The sequence below is a fragment of the Chanos chanos genome, chromosome 6 (genome assembly GCF_902362185.1).
Source record: "Chanos chanos chromosome 6, fChaCha1.1, whole genome shotgun sequence".
NCBI lineage: Eukaryota > Metazoa > Chordata > Actinopteri > Gonorynchiformes > Chanidae > Chanos > Chanos chanos.
This window is the reverse complement of record NC_044500.1, coordinates 18,178,842-18,200,334: the sequence shown is the minus strand read 5'-3', so window position 1 is coordinate 18,200,334 and position 21,493 is coordinate 18,178,842. Positions and strand designations below refer to the sequence as shown.

At 41.6% G+C, this 21,493-nt stretch overlaps 1 protein-coding gene across 1 annotated transcript; it reads left to right on the top strand.

Moving 5' to 3' along the window:
* Window positions 1-6,165: 6,165 nt before the first annotated feature.
* On the top strand, window positions 6,166-17,579 carry slc6a4a (solute carrier family 6 member 4a). The gene is made up of 14 exons (XM_030777109.1): window positions 6,166-6,272; window positions 9,519-10,118; window positions 11,140-11,274; window positions 11,604-11,826; window positions 12,523-12,661; window positions 12,794-12,928; window positions 13,094-13,197; window positions 13,512-13,639; window positions 13,932-14,044; window positions 14,687-14,818; window positions 15,186-15,285; window positions 15,447-15,547; window positions 15,806-15,973; window positions 16,963-17,579. Exons 2-14 carry the CDS (start codon window positions 9,740-9,742, stop codon window positions 17,041-17,043), a joined length of 1,938 nt encoding a protein of 645 aa, XP_030632969.1. The 5' UTR covers window positions 6,166-6,272; window positions 9,519-9,739; the 3' UTR covers window positions 17,044-17,579.
* The last annotated feature ends 3,914 nt before the right edge of the window (window positions 17,580-21,493 follow it).

Sequence of the window (21,493 nt, the reverse complement as noted above, 5' to 3'; positions counted from 1 at the left end):
TTCAGTCCAGTTTGTCAGGTGACTGTGTCAAACCACACCTCTTACCTTCACCCTTAGGTCGCACTGCAGTTTGAGACCTTGTTCACTTTACCATGCCCATGTTGTTAGCATCCTGGCGAGGTTGGGTTAATCCCTATTAGTCAAGGCGCATGTCCAAAATGCACCCAATTACTACTGGGCAAGTCTTACCATTATCTCCAGGACAGGCTGAATCCTTCCGGTCTGATTTCTGCAAGTTGCTGGGAAGGTTCCACAGAGATACTGGTCCATGCTGACATGAAATTACAGAGTTGCTCCTAATTAGAGAGTGGTGTGGTCATGTCCGTTTCATTGCATCCTAAGGATACTCTTGTTGGGTTGAGGTCGTGGTATTCCTCTGTGACTCAAGTGAAGTTAACTCTCTAACATGTTCCTATCGCTATTTTGACATACTGGTATTGCTGGCCCTTGGTCGGTAACAGAGCTCTGATATGATGCATTCAAACACTGATGTGTTTACATTGGGGCCACTAAGGTGTCTGAGGAGAACATTTCCCACATCATTACGCTACATCTCCCAGCTGTTGACGTCAGGTAGGGCAGACAAGTGCTGGTCACGTTAGATCCTGACTCTGATAGGAGCAGGAGACGACAGAGACCGTGATGTGTCAGATCAGGCAATGTTATCCAGTGATGGTGATCCCATCTCGACTTGAGCCCCTTTTGTTTGACAGGAGTTAGTGCAACGCACTATGGTCATTTGTTGCTATAGCGGCTATTGCTACTGGAGTCATTCAGGGCCAGCAAGTTCAATGTTCTCAGGTGACTTTTCCACACATCACTGCTGTTGTGTGTGGTTATTTACCCCATAGGTGAGTTACGTCTTACTTTATATGACTTTTGGCACGTAACTTTTGACCGTTCTCAACAGCAAGCTGTTTTCAACTACATCACTGCTGTTGCCTCTGCGTCAGCACCACCCTTGGCAAACCCTACACACTCTTATGTGCAAAAGAGGGGGTCAGTTTTGCCTATTGTCGTAGTCACCGGAACGCTTGGTGCCTGTCTGCTTGCCTTCCACAGCCAAATGACTCACTAGCTGTGGAAGTGAAACAGGGCAGCGCTCCTAATGCACTAACCGCTGAATGTATATCACACGAATCAGAAGGCCAGTGTTTCCCTTGAACAACTCTGGAATCCTGTTTTTCCAGCTAAGTACGGATTGATTTCCCCCTGGTAAACATGTGTGTGAACTGTTGTTCCAACTTGTGTCGTAGGGTGTTTAATAGAAACAGATGCCAAATTTAAGGTTGACTCGCTGTGAATTAGGGAATTTTACTGAACTGTATTAATGATGAGGTCCTGAAGGCATGGCAGGGTTTAAAAAGGCTCATTTGTCATTCCGATCTTTCTGGTTCTCGATGTATACTATTTTCATTACCTGCTCTTCAAAACTTAAACTGTTAGCAAACAGTGTTGAGTTACCTTTCTTGGCATGGACACATCAGGAGAGGTGGAGAATGAAGAACTATTAGACACACTATTAGATAAATCATCACAGCCCATCAGGATTTCCCATGAAACAAAGGTAGAGGTAATAATTCAGTTTTCCAGAAAAGTCTGGGAGCAGAGCACTACTGGGCAATGGAATGACAGCCTTTATATTTCCCCAGGGCTCATCAAGGTTAGTGATGGAGATGGACAAAATCTATCCCTCTTTTCGTTTTTTGATCTGAAGCGCCTTCATTTCACATGGAATACTCATTTTGGAGTTATTTGACCCCCGGGGCTAGAAAAATCACAGCCCTTGTGGAATTTAAAAAAAATTAAACTTTGGGTTGCAGGAAATTCCTTTGTGTTGTGAAGACAGGAGTATGTTAAAAGCGAGATCGTCTGATTTGGTGCTTGGTGCATTTCAACACTGCTCACTCTTTAATGTTTTGGCTATGACCTCCTCCCAGAACTCAAATGAGAGATGTCCTCAGAGCCTGGCGTGGTTCAATTTGTCAACACACATTAGAGCAACCATTGAAACCGCAAATGGAGAACTCCCCACTTACTCATACTAAAAAAAGAAGAGGTAAAAACAACAACCCCTCCCCTTCACTGGAACACTTAGTGGACTGGAGCGGATGGTGGTGGTGATATATGTGTTTGTGTGTGTGTGTGTGGGTGGTGGGTTGTTAGAAGCAATGCGAAATGAAGTTGTTCAGACTGATATGAAGTTTACGTTCAATTTGTGTGTGTTTGAACGACACAGAGGGTCCGATTGAAGGGAAAATGACCGTAAAATGCTACGGGAGTTCGGGATCGAGTTCTTTTGAGAGGGCTTTAAGGGACTCGGAGGCAAAGTGGCTTTTTGTTGGCCATGAATGCAGAGCAAGTGTACCTTTGGGCCCTTGTCGTAACACAAAGAACTTCCAAGAACACTTCATCTTTGCAGTGCTTTGTTGATGGCTAAATGAAAAGGGGATCTTGACTTTTTCCAGCTGAACTTCACAGAGAAAAACATGTACCATTGCGTGTAATGCAATGCAAGGCTTTGGTTCCCAGAATACCTGGTCTTGTTTGGGTTCAGCTACTTATCAAAAAGCTATTTGAGAACACAGTTAATTGCTGATGATGGAGTGTCTTATTCTAACCTCTAAAATCTCCATTAGAGAATGAACTGTTTACCTATTTTAAACTCTGCATCACTCTCTCCTCCCCCTCTCTCTCCTCTCTGCTTGCCGTGCTTGGTAGGGATTAACCTAGTAGCTGAGACAGATTGGAACGACTCATAGCTCCCTACAAAGCATGTGTGTCTGTATGTGTGCATGAGAGAGAAAGAGAGAGAGAGAGAGAGACTGATGTTTTGTGTGTAAGAGAGAACGACTGTGTGAGTACATCATTTAAATGAGTGTGTGTGCGTGTGAGTGAGTTTGTTTGTTTGTTTGTTTGTTAAGAGAGGAAGAAACAATGCTTTGTGCGATTTGATTGTGTGAGGTTTTGAAGAAAAGGCTTTCAGCATATATTAAGTCTAGCTGCGACATCATACCTTGCTCACAGATTTACACACCCAAATACACGCAGGTCATCATAGTCAACAGAACTGCCTGAGGCAGATAGCTTGGGAGAGACTGTGTTTGATCACAGCCGCCAAGCAGGAGAGGAAAACGATTCTGGAGCTTAGAGGAATGGAACTCTGTCTCTCTAAATGTTCTCAGAGCCGTAAATGCTCTAAGCGCGCGTGTGTGTGTGTTGTGAGAGAGAGAAAAAGAGAGCATATGTCCTGGTGTGTAAGAAATGAAAGTTAAGGAAAGCAACATGTGAGTTTGTGTATGTTTTGTACATGTCTCTTTTGACTCTGGCCTTGATGGGGATAATGAAATCCAAGAGAATTGTTTTACAATGGACTTCAGAGCTGCCTCCAGAACTGCGAAGGTAAGAAAGACCTCGGTCCTTGATGCTAATCTGTTCTCAACTCTGATCTGTCGAATTTAAGAGTTCTTAAGTACTTGAACTGTGTTTGCTCTGCTCATGCACTGCACGGGCACTTAGATGAGGAACAAATTAAAAAAACAAAAAGCAAAGATGTGCTTAGTTATGATAAAGTACAAACCTACTTTTCCCTAAAACTGATAACTCAGCTGAAGCAATTTCACAACTCTTGAAATACACAACCATTGTTCATCTTTAAATACACAACGCAAGTCGTGGGTTATGCTGTTACTTTCTCATGATTTGTGCTGATTTGACCCTAACATAAAACAGTGGCAGTTTGTTGTCGTCGTTGTTGTTGTTCTGTGTTTATAAGACAAAAAAAGATCACTCCTAATCCCAGCCTGGGTTTCTTGCTAAAGCTATTATTTGACATGACAGCTAAGCTGTTGTTCCATTTGGCATACCAGAGGGCACTGTCTCCCCCATCTGTACGCTCCGACCACATGACGCGGCCGTCGGAGAACTGAGCTTTTAGAAAAGTGCAGGGTGAGACTCTCTATGCCATTAAACAGAGACAAGTTCAAGAGGGGAACTTTCCAGTAAAGGTGAATTAGATCTTTTGACACTCTTTAAATTACCAGCGTAAAAGCCACGGACTCTTTTTCTGCTGACAGCCATCAGAGAGATTTAATCTCTTATTTCCTCCACCTCTTCATTCTTCTAGCACTCTATGTGAACTCTGTCATTCATCAAGATGCCTGTTCTCCTTACTATTCTCTCGTCCCGACCCCCCCCCCCCCCTCCTTTCTCTCTCTCTCTTTTCATCCTCATCACCCCCTGCCTCTCTGACCAGCTGCTGAAATACGCTTACAACAACATGTCTCAAAGGTCAGAGATTAATGTCTAAGCCAAATCAAGTCATATTTCTTCCCTGTCAGGATCAAATCAACTCATTCATGCCTTACCCACAATAATTTGATACTGAAAGTTACTTTCACCATATATTAGGTCCTGAATGTGATCAAGCTATTTAAAACAAATAGAGGATAACCTTTTTTTTTTCTTAGTGGAACTGTTTTTATCACAGCCAGGGAATGACTTCTTGGCTGGTTTGGTTTGGGTGACGTCTAAGCAAACTGTACCGTGGCCAGACCTCCCTGCAGACATAGGTCACCCTAGCAGCAGGATGTCTTGTGTTTCATTCGTTGGCTTTTGGGTTTTCTTTAGGTTTACATAGTGTGTTTGAGTTTAAGTCTTTTCATAGTGGGTTGCAGGGATTTTTTTTTTCATTCTTTTTCAAACACATGGTCAGAAACGGAGTCAAAACCTTAACCGTAACCATATCTGACAAAGCACTGTTTTGTATCTGACTCCAGAATGTTCATTTCTAAAGTCTGTGAAAAATTATTCACAATTTGTTATGCTTACTGTTTTCACTACTCTGCCTGACTGATGAGTGGCATGTGGAAGTTGCTTTTGTTTGCTCTGGATGTGTGTGTGTATGCGTCAGGACCGGCTGCAGGGTGCAGTGACTGTGAGGGGGCATTTGAGATTTGCAAGGGGGCGAACGTGTACATTGTGATTAGGGTACAGTTAAAACTGAGGGGGCAGTGCCCGCTTTTGCCCCCCCCCTTGGCGCCGGCCCTGGCGTGTGTGTGTGTGTGTGTGTGTGTGTATGCATGTGCATGCGTGTGTGTATATGTGTGTGTAGTGCATGTGTAGTGCGTGTTTGTTGGGTGTCAACTTCCCTCAGGATAAGAACTATTCCTCTTTGTCAAGCCAGCCCTTGCCATATCGTGGTTTGTTATTATTAGATATGAAGAGTGACAGTGTTTTTCTTCAAGTCTGGAATTATTTCCTGTTTTCATACTTTTTGTTGAAATATTTTTGAGTGATGAAAACGCCTGACTTATAATTATTTCTATGGCACAAAACCACAACTCATTTCTCGCCCAGATACAGCACGATAGCCAAACGTGATATTCCTTTGTTGTGTTTTCAGTCAACAAGTCATGTGTATAGTTGTTGTATGTTCTTTAAAGACTTTCTGGGTTCAAGTATGCATGCTTTTAATGAAACACTGTTATTGTTGCCAAACCTTTACATGCATTTTTAGTTACTTTAATTCCTATTTGTGTTTCTAAGCACAAGGGCAACCAGCTGCTAACTGAGATCTGAGTTGTTTTTTGGGTTTTTTTTTTTTCATAAAGTGGATATTCCTGTCCCTCCCTTACCAAAACAAAGTTGATTTGTTTTTCCGCCTCTGAAATGTGAAGGTAATTGAAATAACTATAATATCATTACTGGCTCTTGTGAATACAGGTAATTCCTCATTTGATCACATCGAGACAGGTACAGGTGGGTCAGACGCTGAGTGACAAGAAATGGAAATATTCATTGATGTAGAAGGTGTAGGGTTCAATCCAGGCAGTGGCTGTTCTGCAACCAATTCTGCCTTTAGATATAACGAAAATGTACACCACTTCCAAATTCCATGCATGGTCCCCCATTATTTGGCAAACTAAAATGTACTGGATTAAAATAGGGCAGGTCATCTGTAACGGAAAGGAAACATGCAGAGATTAGAAAAGGGCAATTAAAGAGAATAGCAAAACAAGAGTTCTGAGGATCCACCTGTGCATTAGTTCATGTGAAAACTGGACTATATTAAACAGCCATCAAGGAAGGTGGACGGTTTGCATGTGTGAAGGAGAGAGGGAGAAGCAGCAAAAGAAAGAGAGAGAGAGAGAGAGAGAGAGAGAGAGAGAGAGCAGGGGTGAAGGGGGTGTGTCTTTAGCGCTCAACACACAGGGACGTTGGTGAGTACCACCCTGCCACAGACCCCTGCAGAACTGCGAAACAGCTGCAAGGTAGGGTAGCTTTTGCATGGTGCCTATGGGTTTTTCCTCAACAGGTCTATACATGTATGTGTGTGTGCTTATACATATGTTTGTGCGTGCCCGTGTGTGTATGTGTGTGTTGTGCGTGTATGTTTGTGTGTGTGTGTGTGTGTGTGTGTGTGTGAGAGAGAGAGAGAGAGAGAGAGACAGAGAGACTGTATGTGTTGTATGAGAATTCTACATGACTCCTGATGTTTTACACTTCGTGATCCCCTGTGTAAGGTTCACTATTTAAGGGTTGATTACTATGTTTATAAAAACTTTTTTATGAACAAAGTAACAGCCTCCACTGGATGTTTTTAATTAGTGATCTACATAAATAAGTAATAATGGCAGTTTATTTAAACCGTAATCATAGTCATGGAGTCCATGGGACACTGGTGGTGCAGAGGTCTGAGTGAGATAAAGTAGTTAATACTTAGCAGTGTCCAGGCTTTTGTCACTGTAACACTGACATTGTGCACTGTTTTGATCTCCAAGATGAAACTGAAAGGTTTTTTTTTTTTCTTTTTATGTGAATAAATTAGAGTGATCTTACAAATCTGTCAGTGTTGCTGACAGATAAAGCTAAAGCTGTCCAATACGTCTCTAAAATTTTTTACAACTTTAGGCAATTGGTTTCTCGTGTATGGTATGGGTATTTACAGCAAGTGATGCATCGTCTCATATTAGCAACACTGTTTGTTTAAACTCATGCAATCTCCACGCTGTTAAACAACTGGAAGCACATAGTCGTCTCCCGATAGATAATAACAACATCACGAATTTGATTCACAAATTTCTCAGTAAGCACGAATGCCCTAGGCAAAAAAAAAAAAAAAGGTCACCTGGCATTTCCCGTCAACTCTTTGTAGTTCCACTTTCTGGGTATGGCTAATTGATAGACTTTACTCCAACCGGAGAATAAGAGCATTTTGTCCGATACCATTTGGAATTACGGAGTTCATTTAAAGGTAATTATTCTTGATTGGCGTAATCGCGTTCCAGTGGAATTAAACATTCATTTCCCCATAAATAACAGTCAATCTAAACGATTATTAACGACTGAGGTAGCAGGTCGTAATTATTTCCAAATGGATCTTTTCCTTTTTAAAAACGTTGCTTTGGCTGTCATCATAAATTTGAAAAAGTGCTGAGACTTAGTTTTCCTCTTTATTAGCTGCACACCTGAAAGACTTCATCGTTCTGTTGGCTATAATTTTGAATTAAATTGCCATGAAGTGCTCCTGGACTGTTAAATATACTTTCGACTTTTACCCTTTTTACTCATTGCACGACATGATTTAACTGTTTTTGGCAGATGCCACGTACGGAACGTGGCACAATTCAGTTTAGGGCAGAAAAAGTAACAGGAAAACGACAAGTTTTCATTCAGTTACGTGTATTTTTTTGTTTGTTTGTTTTGTTCTTTGTTTTTTCTTATATGTATATGTAGGCATGTTCAAAACAAACTGAGAAGCCCAGATGTCATGAAAACTTAAAAGATAATGTACTCAGCCTGAAATCGATTTCGATTTTTCATTTAAAAACGGAATGTAAAAGACGGGGATGTTTCACATTATATTGCACATAATCTGAAAGAAAACTACGGAAAATAATCTCATTCATGTAACAAAATTAGTATGCTATCTAAATCTCGCTTTGAGACACTGAGCAATCTGTGTAGGATTTTAGGCTGTAAATTCTTCCAAAGATTTTTTTAGGAGAGATAATTGATAACATATTTGACGAAAATCTACGTAGTTTCAGATTCTCAGTTTCACCAGTTTCACTTACCGTTCACACTGAGGTGGAAGAGAGAAGGCCACCAATTGTCGAATGTACCCGAAACCCATCACCAAAGTGTATTAAATACCAGTTTAATTTTTGGATAGTTTATCGCCATAACCTACAGTGTCAGTAGTTTTACACAAATATTACAAAAATTAATTGTACAAAATGAAAGTGACGTATGTCGATGTTAATCTGTAGCTATGCCAAAACTGTGCTCTAATGTGATCTCTTCAATTATGGAATAAGATTCCAAAATATTGATCACCACCACACGTCATTTATCAACGGTTTGTTCTGGTTGCACAGGTGGCCTGAGTTACATCTACGCTACATCTAAAATCACTACTGCTACAGCGAGCACTGCGATGTGAAACATGTATCTGACAATTTCATCTGTAATATGACATTTACAGACTAAACAGTGGCACGACCACAAAAGAAAGAGGAAAGCAAAAACAAACCATTTCCCACATCTGGCTGTCTAATGAGCCTGGCAACTGACAGATACACATAAGTGACAAGATCAATTAAGTCTTCTTTACTCAAATCCAAAACGAACAAACCGACCGGGTTTGTGTATGTGTGGGATATCTTCTGTTGTTCCCTGAACTTTCTTCCATACAAATCTTCTTGCTGTTACAAACAGGCTTCAGGCTGTTTATCATGTTTACATAGCCTATATACAGATTTTTTTTTTGTCTCAGCGCACATTCTGAGCAAACATACAATGTAAAGAAAGAAATAGCTGCATAAAGCCAATGCATTTGTTAAAAGATGCTAGGACAAGAAGAATCTGGTGTCGACACATAGTGAAGCATTATTCAGGATATCTTCAATAGAGCGGAGGATATGTTCAATCTTTTCATCTCTTTCAATATTCGATTAATTTCTCTGTGTTTAGTTTGTGTAATGGTTCTGTCGTTTGTCTTGTCGGTGCCTGTTTGGAAAGGCGAGCCTTTGCCCCATATAACTTTTTTTTTTTTTTTTTGAAAAACAGTTTTTCTTTCCATGTTCATTCTATAAGAGCACACACCAGAAAAAAATCCAGTGTCTTGCATTGTAGTTACAGCAGCAACACCAACAATGTCAAGGAGAAAGAAAATAAATAACAGCGTTCTGGCAAATCCCCCAGGAACAATTTTGCTGAGGCCTGTACAGATTTTGCTCAGTATTTTACAGTTTTAACTCCACGTGATCGGGGGCTGTTGCTGTAGGTTACCAGGTCTTCTAAAATCTCATTTGTGAAAAAAAAAAAAAAAAAAACTGGGTTCTTTGAAATCTCTCTGTGCTCTATAATTGAAGAGAGTGTTTTCTGTTAAAAAAAAAAAGAAAAAGAAAAAAAGAAAATTAAAAACTGACCAGTGTAGAACATTCTGGATTGGCTTACGTTTATGTCATGAATTGTATCCAGCGTGTTCTCACATTTTCCCCTTTGTTCTACAGCCTGGCACAATCTATTTTTCCACCTGGGGTTTTTAAAGACAACTGAGGAGCCAGTCTTGAGTAACCACCTCTTTGCATTAGTCCAACACTGCCTGCTGCTCCCCTTTTTGTGCCAAACCTTCCTCCCATATACCCCGTATCACCTAATGGGCGGCCCCTCAGACGGTTCTAGAAGTAAGCCATCGCAGCTAGTGTCGCACCCCTAACAGCAGCCATTGGATATGGAGATGAAACAGCCGGCGACGATGAATAGAGAGAACGAGTGGGAGAAAGAAAAAAACGAAGAATCGCAGGAGAACGGACGGCTCATGGCCGACAACGTCACGGAGAAGGGTCAGAAGGCCAACTCGGGGTCAGGCCAGGTCTCCAACGGTTACCCGAGCACGTCCCCGCAGAGCCCCAGGGAGGCAGGGACGGGAGGGGGGGACAACGGGAACACTCCCGGAGCGTTCAGGACGCTGATGGTCCAGCAGACATGCCTGGATCCACCCAGAGAAACCTGGAGCAAGAAGATGGATTTTCTCCTCTCCGTCATTGGATACGCAGTGGACCTGGGCAACGTGTGGCGTTTCCCGTACATCTGCTATCAGAATGGAGGAGGTGAGGAAAAAAACGCCTAAAATGTGGCCTAAGTGTAAAATACTAATATGTAAAGGCACTGCTGCTAGAGATAAGCAATACTTTAATGTCAAAGACATATCTGACAGTGTCGTCTGTGATAATATATATATACACATTAAAAAAACAAAAAAAAACCCAAAACAAATAAAAACCAGTGGCACAACCACAAAAGAAAAAGAGGGAAAAAAACAAACAAACCATTTCCCACATCTGGCTGTCTAATGATCCTGGCAACTGTCAAATACACATAAGTGACAAGATCAATTAAGTCTTCTTTACTCAAATCCAAAACGAACAAACCGACCGAGTTTGTGTATGTGTGGGAGCTCTTCTGTTGTTCCTTGAACTTTGTACCGCACAGATCTCCCTGTTACAAACAAGCGGCAGACTGCTTTCATTGAATTTGCAATAATAAAATCTTTGTAATTTCCTGTTCCACCATATGAGGGGAGTGTGTGTGTGTGTGTGTGAGAGCGAGAGAGAGAGAGAGAAGAGAGAGAGAGAGAAAGAGAGAGAGAGATAGAGTGAGGAGCTATTCTGTTCACAAGAAGAACCATTAATTGTATGGTTATTGTCTAATAACTTGGAGCCACTCAATCAACTGCTGTCTTTGCTTTCATGTCAAAAGCATACAAATAATTTCAAAGACAGGGGCCTGTCTGAACTGGAGGGACATTTTTTTTCCTTCTTTGTTACTCTTGGCTTGTAATATGTGAAGGTGTATTTTATCATTTTGTAAAGTTACTCATGTCTCTCTCTCTCTCTCTTTCTCTCTCCCCAACGTAACTGAAACTCATTTACCGCTTTCAACAGTTATTGAGTTTATAAGTGTGAAATAAGGACAAGGCAATGCACTGGATGTTTTCATTGAATCTTCAGCATAAACAGCAATCTTCTAAAGATCTTATGATCTTTAATGATTTTACGTTCAATCTGAAGTTTAAAACAATACTCTACACTTACAGTTTGTCCTATTCTCTCCTCTAAATTCCCCCGGTAGGTGCCTTTCTTCTGCCCTACCTGTTGATGGCAGTGTTTGGGGGCGTGCCACTATTCTACATGGAGCTAGCGCTAGGCCAGTTCCACCGCAGTGGCTGTATCTCCATTTGGAGGCACATTTGCCCCATCTTCAAGGGTAAGAACAGATCAGAGAAGGCATGAGGGGTGGTAAAAGACAGATAATTCAATCTCTTCAACCCCTTCACCAACTTCTCTCGAATGCCATTACCTGGCTTTGTTGATAGCTGTAACACACTCAAGTCTCTGTTATGGAAATTGTCACATTTACCTTTAAAATGCCAACCGCGAAGAAAAGAAACTGCATTTTTATGTAAATCCGACTTGTTTTAAATGTCATCGGACATTTTTTTTTTTTAATTTAACTGAAAGGGGCTTGAAATGGAGGACAGCTTTGAATGAGTTGAGTGAGATGTTAATTTCTCTTTGGTCCTTTTCCTTTTTCAGGTATTGGCTTTGCTATCTGCATCATTGCACTGTACATAGCATTTTACTACAATACCATCATGGCCTGGGCTCTGTACTATCTCCTGTCGTCCTTCCAGTCCACACTGCCCTGGACGACTTGCAACAACACATGGAACACGGTCAGCTGCACTCGGTACCTGTCCACCGACCGCAACATCTCCTGGACCAACACCTCTATATCTCCTGCTGAGGAGTTCTATACGTAAGTGCATGTAAGTGAGATTGAACCTAGGCAGGAGGCGCAACTTGGTTTGAGGAACTGACCAAGAGAGAAGCTTCAGTGGTCGGGCCTAAAGAAGGAGTTCAGGAAATACGAGGCAAATTAAAAATGAAATGTAGAGAAGGTTAGTGATAGGTTGAGGCATAGGTTCATGGTATTCTCCAGTGCTCCTCTGCTATATAAAGGGAATGTTGTTGTCTTATCTGCTGAGAAGCAGAGAAGAGGTCAGCACTGTTTTAAATGTCTGGACCTCTTGTGCATCTCTGCAGCTTAAGAGGAGATTTTTTTTTGGGGCGGGGGGGGTGTTGCCAAGGTTTACAGGTCTGAGATCTGCAGAGCCCCTCTTGTCTCTGTCTGGTGCTGGAATTTCCTGTTTTCAACACAAATCTTTCTTCCACATCTGTCTGTCTGCCATGTGATCTTAATCCCCTCACCCGTCACTCCTCCTGTCCTTCCTCGCTCTCGTTTGTCCTCTTTTGCTCAGTTTTATTCTTTTTTCCTCCCTCTTTAGCACCTCCTCGCGACAGCGTCTAAAGAATTACTTCGGATCCTCCAAAACGTTGTCTTTTCTCACTTTTTTTTTTTTACTTTTCTTTTTTGGCTTTGCTACCACTTACCTCTGATTCTTCTCTTTCTCTCTCTCCCTCTCCTCGCCCTCCTCTTCTCCTCTTCACTCAGACGGCAGGTGCTTCAGGTGCACTTGTCCCCAGGGTTGCACCAACTTGGGGCAGTTAGCTGGCAGCTAGCCCTCTGCCTTCTCTTCATCTTCACCGTAGTCTACTTCAGCATCTGGAAGGGGGTCAAGACCTCTGGAAAGGTGAGGGGGCGGGAAGAAATTGGGGAGCTCTGTATAATCAGTGTAACCTGCTGTAATCCACTGAGTCTGAGCTTTTTAACCGGTCTGGATTTTTTTGTGTGTGTGTGTGTGTGTGTGTCATTGTTGTCACAGGTGGTGTGGGTTACAGCCACCTTTCCCTACTTAGTCTTGGTGATCTTACTTGTAAGAGGAGCTACACTGCCAGGAGCATGGAGAGGAGTGGTCTTCTACCTGAAACCTGACTGGAAAAAGCTCCTCACCACCACAGTAAGAATACTACACTATCACACGTGCTGTCACGGAATGTATCCCTGTCATTTCCATTGCATCCCAAAGCATCATATCTGCGGTTTTTGTTGTTGTTTTTTTTTGCAGTGTTCTCTCCTTTTCACTTTTGTGTGTGTCTCTGTCCCTTCTCTTGTTGTATTTTAGGTTTGGATAGATGCAGCTGCTCAGATTTTCTTCTCCCTGGGGCCAGGATTTGGTGTTCTTTTGGCCTTCGCTAGTTACAATCCCTTCAACAACAACTGCTACAAGTAAGAGTCCCGGAAAGTGTCTTGTTTATTTGTCTTCAGATTCACGGCTTTCTTGGTACGGCCGTGCTGTTTTTCCCCTTTACCGCCTCCATCCTGAGCGACACACTCACATGCCCTTGCTCAGATATTTCGTGATAGAGGAATTTGGTTAAAACAGCATTTGCAAATCCCAGATACTAAAAAAAAATGAACTGAAGTTTGATGTGTGTAATGTTATTCTTTCTTTTTCAATGTCCACTTCCTCTCCCTCTTTGCCCTTTCTCACTCTCTCTCTGTCTCTCCCCCTCTTTCTCTCTCTCTCTCTGCATATCCAGAGATGCCTTGGTGACCAGTTCGGTGAACTGCCTGACGAGTTTTCTGTCAGGCTTTGTGATCTTCACTGTGCTGGGCTACATGGCTGAGATGAGACACCAAGGAGTAGAAACAGTGGCCAAGGATGCAGGTGAGCACTGCAAGACCTTATGTGTCTGTACCAGAATGATGACAATAAATGCTTTTCATTGTAGATGAGATTGTAATGCACAGAGCATTTGTCCAGAATGGCTCTTTTGGAGATCTCACCATGGTCACCACTCAAGCCATTGTGTAATTGTTAACTTCAATGATTTGTAAACTTAATTGATTTGAATGTTTGATTGAGACGCTCCTGTACTGGCCATTTAGTTTCGGTGGTTGTATGAGGGGTTTACATGGTCTGACCTTGCAATGAGGAAGAGCTCTGTCTCTTTCCACAGGCCCCAGTCTTCTCTTCATCATTTATGCTGAAGCTATCGCCAACATGCCTGCAGCCACCTTCTTCGCCATCATCTTCTTCCTCATGATCATCATGCTGGGACTAGACAGCACGGTCAGTCAGGACTCAAAGTCTCTCTCTTTCTCTCTCTCTCTCTCTCTCTCTCTCTCTCTCTCTCTCTCTCTCTCTCTCCCTCTCTCTCTCTCTCTCTCGCTCTCCCCGCCTTTTCTGTGCCCTTACTCTCGTAAACAACCAGTGATTAATGCAGACGAGACTTAATGAACGCTTGTAGAACATGTTGACTGTGTGTGTGTGTATGTTTGTGTGTGCAGCTTATCAGCAGCAAATGAGGGGGCTTTATTGTAAACATTCCCATTATATGATCTCCTTGCTGTATTTCATTGACAGCTGCTCCTCCCCCTCTTGTTCTATCCCTGACCTCATAAACCAGCTCTCCCTCTGTTCCTATGGTTTCTCAGCTGGAGTGACTCTTATCACAACATAATAATGACATTATCTCCATATTTTTGTTTCCTCGACTCATAGCTCAATACTTGTCTCTGTCAAAAGCACAGTTGTTTTAAAACTCTGTTAGCCACTCAACCAGTAGCTTCCTTTGTGTGTGTGAGCAAACGCTCCTAACATCACCTGTTAGTCTGCGGTGGCTGTTTTTTTTTTTAATTTAATTTTCTTAACTTGATCTTCTTAACTTCATCTTTCTCCTCTCTGTGGCTCATAGCCTGGTGTTGTCTTTAGTTTGCAGGTTTGGAAGGGGTGATCACCGCCGTCCTGGACGAGTTTCCTCATCTGTTAGCTCGAAAGAGAGAGTGGTTTGTGCTCGGCCTGGTGTGTGTCTGTTACCTTGGCGCACTCTCCACTCTCACCTATGTGAGTTATTAGCAACCCACATTCCATGTATACTTATTTCGTGTTGTATGACAAACCCAGAGCTGTTGATTTACAGATAAGCGGAAAACAAATTCAAATGACTCAGCCAATTTGGGGTCAGGCCAGACCGTTGGAGAGCAGTAAGAAATACCTTTTGTTTTAAAGTGGAACCATAGAAAATAGCTCTCGGGCCAAAATTAACGATATCCAAACCGGACTGGAACAAAATTATTATGCTTGAACATGGTTTTAGGTTGATTGCTTGTAATCATTGAATCAAACGGCCAACATTCCATGCAGCATATTAATCCTTGTTAGGACAATAAAACGAACATGCTTATGCCCTGTATGTCTCATCTGTTTCCAGGGAGGAGCGTATGTGGTGAAGCTGTTTGAGGAGTACGCCACAGGACCTGCTGTCATTACCGTGGTCTTCCTGGAGGTCATTGCTGTTTCCTGGTTTTACGGTAATTACCAGTCCTTTCACTTATTTAGGAGAAAGTTTACCACATTCAGTCATGTTTTCGGCCACGTGCCGCGACTCTGACTTGCGCGTGTGCTCGTTTGTGTGTGTGTGTGTGTGTGTGTGTGTGTGTGTGTGTGTGAGTGTGTGTGTTTGTGTGAACAGGCACAACTCGTTTCTGTAATGATGTACAGATGATGCTGGGATTCTCCCCGGGTCTGTTCTGGAAGGTGTGCTGGGTAGCAATCTGCCCCTGTTTCTTACTGGTAAGTCAAGAGAGAGTGGTTGACTTCCATCATCTGTCATATACAGACACACCCTGTCTGATCGTAATAAGCTTTATGTTGTCTTTGCCCATAATAACCTTAACTGTGTCGCTCTTAAGAGTCACTCTTAATTTCAGTACCTTTGTGAAAGATGTGGGAATGCATTATAAAGGCAATTTTAACTGTGTTAAATTATTAATTTGGGGCCTGAGAGAAGACTTAAAGATTTATGTGTTCTTTTTTTCTCTTTTTGCCCAGTTCATCATTGGCAGTTTCCTGGCTTTCGCGCCTGACGTAAAGCTGTTTGATTACCAGTACCCACCCTGGACCACCGTGTTGGGCTACTGCATCGGAGTTTCCTCCTTCATCTGTGTGCCTTCTTATATGGTCTATCACCTTCTCACCACCAAAGGAACTTTTAAACAGGTGAGTTTAATGGTGCACACTCCGTGCACCTGAGGCCAGACAAGGGAGTATACGTTGCCAAGGTCTATATCAGGTATTATATAACACACGCCAACACAAAACTTGTCACTCAGAGACAAACACAGACGAGGTCCTCAGAAGGGGCACGTGAGTACACTCATGTTGGCAGCTGGCCCCTGTTTGACAAGTGAGGACATCAAACGGTCTTTAGGAACCATTACCATGCCTTCCTCCTCTTCGCTGCTTTTGATGCAGCTGTCAGTCGCTAACGCTCACGTGTTTGCTCCTGCGCTAACGACACAATGGCGCTGAGAGCTGGTGTCAACACCGTGGCTATGTTTGTCAGCCTCAGGGCTGTTCTTTTGGCGAGCGGAGGCCGCAGACCGAGCTCAGACATGCAGAGCTGAGGTCAGAGAGACCGCGGTTGAACAGAACAGCCTGTGCTGTGGTGGTTTGACCAAGGAGCCATAGACTGTAGAATGAGGACTGTAGACGCAGTTGGAGTTTGGATGTCCAGGTGTTTGGTTTGTAATGGAATAGTTGATCTTAGACCTATTGTTTCAGACATGAGGTAATCATTTTTCAAGAGACCAAGGCTCTTATCTAGTACAATTTGCAAATTTAATGCAACTTTATATGTTGGACTATAATGAGTTCCAATGAGCTTACCCTTGGCATGAGTTGTGTAGTCTGACAGCAGAAATTCAGTGGAGGTATCACATGTTATTTGGAAAACAAAATTAAGTTAATTATTCCTGCGTACCAAAAATGAGAAACACTCTTACCAAGTTACTGCGATTCAAACTGGAGAGACTGGGCTGGCCTGGAAGTGGCAGACAAAACTCTCTGAGGTGTAGTCTCGTCCACTGCTCTAACATTATTGATCATTCTGACACTGTTCACACATCAGAAACCTTACGAGTTCCATATCTCATATGCACCCAAATATCTGTCCACCTCATGTCTCTTTTTTGCCTGTTTTCCTCCAGCGACTCCTGAAGGGCATTACTCCAGAGGCTGGTGGTGGAGGAGGCCCTCACCAAGATCTTATCTTCACCAGTGCTGTGTGACCGATGTTAAGGCTCCCTCTGCTGGACATGAAGTGTAACTGCAGGAGGAGGGGACTACACCTTAAAACGTCCCCCCCAACTACACATCCACAGGTTTCCCTTTCAGGGGCCTCACCGAGGGTTTACCCTGTTCACCCTATTGTTTGATGGTGGGGCTCGGTTTGGGAAATTTAGCATCCTCTTTTGTTCTCAACCATCCCTTGTACTCCTTAACATGATTCTGAAAGCTCAAGAGGGTTGATTTAATTCATAAAGCTAAACCTTATGAATGGATTTTCTGGTCTGACAGCACAATGTGTCTCTTCAGTGACTACGTGTTTGGTTCATCCTGATCGTGTTCTGTTTGATTTTTTCATTTTCATTCATATAAGTAAGGAAAATAATCATTAAATTAGCTGGATATACTCTGTATTACACCTTATTTTGACTGCTTTTCTTGAAGCCTTTTTTTTTTTCAAATACAATTTTAAAACATACAGATCGATAATAATTATAACATTTCTGTTAAATATCCATTGCAGAATTCAGGTATCTTTTACATTTATATATATATATATATATATATATATATATATATATATATATAAGCCAAAAAATTTAATTGTTATTACATTTAATATTGTCACAGGTGTATCCAGAAACAGCTTGAGTGTTCTTTATGGTTTAAATGAGAGAGATACAAAAATGATTCACAGAGGATGAGAGGAAAAAAAGAGAAAAGGAGCAGAGTGAGTTATTGTGAGGTTTTGAGGTTCTAGGGACAGCAGTGCAGTGCATGCTGGGGCTGTTAGATTGAGTCGTGGTCATGCCTGATGTGGCTGGGTATTTTTGCACAGGTGTGTGTGTGTGTGTGTGTGTGTGTGTGTGTGTGTGTGTGTGTGTGTGAGTGTGTGTGAGTGTGTGTGTCCACCAGGCCTCTGTAAGGAACAGTCATTGTGAGGAGCGTCATTCCTTTGTCTGTTTTGTTAGGCATACACTAATATTTAGGGCACATATGATTTTACTTTCTTAATTAAGATCTAAATATGCTATTGCTACAAGATAAATATTTATTTCAGGAAATAATATTGCTGTGTTTGATATAATCTGTGCATTGTGTATGTGTATATATATATATATATATATATACACGTATGAAATTGTTTATTTCATTTACATGTTAAACTGCTTGCCTGTTTTTTTTTTTTTTTTTCATTAAGTTTATCACTCACTTAGGTTTCATTGTCATAATTCATGTGTGATCGATGCAGAGTAGAGACCAAAAAAAACAAACACTTTTATGCTAATTTTAAATGTGTCCACTAATTAGCCCTTGTACTTTCAACTTGTTTGTTTTGTTTGTGTGTGTGTGTGCGGGCGTGTGTGCGTGTGTATGTGCGTGTGCATGTGTGTGTGCAAATTTGTGACTTTTCACTGGGAGTCTTAATCCGTACCAGAGTGTATTAGAAGTGTAATTTGTGAGTCTTGGTATTTTGTGTGAGTCTTGTGAAGAACTGTCCTTCTCCCCCTTCTGAGTGAATGTAGTTTTGGAAACACGGGTGTTCGGTGGTCAATCTTTTCTCTTTCTTTCTTTATTAAGTTTGTGTATCGTCGAGGTAGAGAAGCCCAAAGCCGTAGTCAGTTCTGTCAGTGTGTCTGTGTGTCTGTGTGTGTGTGTGTGTGTGTGTGTGTGTGTGGGTGTGTGGGTGTGTGCATGCAGACATGTGTACTGTGCTTACGTGTGTGCCTTTGAGCTGGTGTCACCCTTTTCCCCCGTCTGCTTCATTCTTCTCCTCATCACAGTTCAGACGAAAGACTCCTCTATCGTTCTTTCCACTATCCACGACCTATATATGTCTATGAAGACTGTTATGAGAAAAACATGTATAGAAATGAAGATATATATATATATATGAATTATTATTAGAGAAATAAAAGAGTATAAGTAAGTTTGACTGTGATTTGAGTGTGATTTATCTTTTCTTGGTGTGGATAACCAAATCAGCTCTCAAAACACATCTGCTCACAATGAAACTTCCAAACCCATTACTGTAGGCCCCCTGGCTCTACTTATCTGAGTGTAGCTCAGTGCAAGCAAGTCTTTAACAGTTCAGTCATGATGGAGAGTTAATGGATAAAACATTTTAGGACATGTAAACCTACAGAAATACTCAGAAAGTCCACATCGAAGTTGCATCTCACCATTTTAACATTTTATCACAAATGTTTTTTGGTCAGAAGTGTTGACATCCTGTACTTCACAGTCAAACAACAATACCACCTCATACATTCACAACACATGTTACATCCCATGCAATTTGGCTCCAGAAAGTTCTGTTCACATGAGACCACCAACTGCTGCTTTTGGAGCCAAAATGGCCAAGGGGCATGCTCTTGGATGAAAGCCTTTGGTACAGTAAACCAGGTTCTGGTTTCTAAATCTATTCATCTCAGTTTCTAATCAAACGTTGAAATGTATGACAGATTTATGTAGTAAGACATGAGCTGCTCTGAAAAGCAATAGCGGTGTGCCCCTGGGTTTAATTCTGGGACCTCTTTTATTTAGTCTTTTCATCAGTAATTTGCTTTGTGTCTGCCCTCGCAAAATAAATACCCAAAACTGTATAGATGACAAAGTTATAAATATTCTTTGGGGAAAAAAAACATCAAACAGCAATCTGCTTATGAACTCTGTACAGCAAAAATTTATGTTTTAAACTTATGTTAAGATGATGAAGTTGTGTTTACATCTCTATGTCGATGGGAGAGACTGTGTTTTGGTTCACAAAGACGCCAATCAGTGGCCCAGAGCTAAATGGCTCTGTGACGAGAGAGCAGTGAGAGGTGGTAAAGGAGGTTGAGTATCCAGACGTCATCTGAGCTGATGTGAGAGCTTGGTTGCAGCTTTACAAAAACCAACTTCAAACCTAACTGAGACTTATAGTAAAGGTAAGCATTTAAAATCTTGGACTACAAAAAAAAGTGATCATTATCATTGTATCATAGTGGTAAATGATAGCGTTTTTAAATGAGAAAATCCTATAAATATACAGATGCATAGTTTTTTTTCCCCCATATTCTTCATGGTTTGCCCTTCCCCAGGTGAATCTATTAACAAGAACAGAGATTAGGGATCGTTGTTTGAGGGAAGCTGTTTGTGGACATTGTCTTGTCCCATTGTCTCATTTTATCAAGTTGCATTTTCAGCGAGAGCTGCACAAGTTTGGAGTTCACTACACAACAAAATAAGAACTCACCACTCCTCTGTCAGTTATCTCAAAATATATCTGAAATATAAATTAGCAATTTTTGCAGAACGTATGAACATACATGTTTACATCTATATATTCATAACATATAAACAAACATGCCCAGATATCTACCTAGTTAAAATGTTTTAGATGCCTCTGTTATGTTTAAGTTATATTGTACATGTCACATGCAATGTAATATTTCTTGGTTATGGTGTGATCCTCTCTGTGTGTTGTCTGATTATCTAAACTCATTTGCTCTTGCTGTGCTGATCTGTTTGTAGCATGGCATTACTGTTTTTTTGTGTACTAGGCCTAACGCTGACCTGTTTTTGTTAAATGTGTAGCAAAAGTGATAGTTATCTCTGTACGATCTGCGTTAGCCTCGATTTCAGGGTGAAGGTTTCATTATCCTGTTTCCTATTTGCATTTATATCTTTGCTGCCTTCGAAATGGTCCCTTGACCTTCCTGGTTACTGTGGATGAAAACTAGCTGGCTAGATTATTCTGGCGAATACACAGCAGTGTCAATTCAAGTGCATGGTACTCGCTAAATAAAGCAAATAAAATAAAACAAAGTACAATGGCAATCAGCTTTCATAAAATACAAATGAGAGCAGGCTCAGACTTGCTGCTTTAGATGGCTGTACGCACTCTTGACATTCTCAGTCAAAGGCATCCAGCCAGTTATTAAAGTGAAAAAAAAAAAATACAGACTAATTATAATGTGTTCATGTTATTCACTACCCAGAGCCCCTCTTTTCCCCACCGTTCACTCTGTTTTCGCCACCCTGTCCTCAGCCAACCCTTTCATCTTTGGTTGAGTTCTCCGTCCTTAGCTATCACTCCTAGGGAAGATGTGACAGTGATGGATTGTCCGTTGCTCGCGTAAAAAAGCGGAACTTTGGCTACTGCGGGTGTAACAGATTACAAGCACTTCAGCACGTTCTTCCCTGTGTCACAGAGGATCCGAGGCAACACTCATCCACTCTGTGTTATCTGTTCATCAATTCACTCCCACTCTTCACTGTTCCCACGCACACCACACTCACAAAAATCAAACACAGAAACACATGCCCAGACAGATGGCCTTGTTAAATGTGATCATTTTTTCCTTATGTGGTTTCATTTGACTGAAACTCTGTCTATTTACAGGTTTTATCCTCCCCATTCACCAATTATGACTGTTAGCTTATAATTAAACGGATATAAAAACTTCA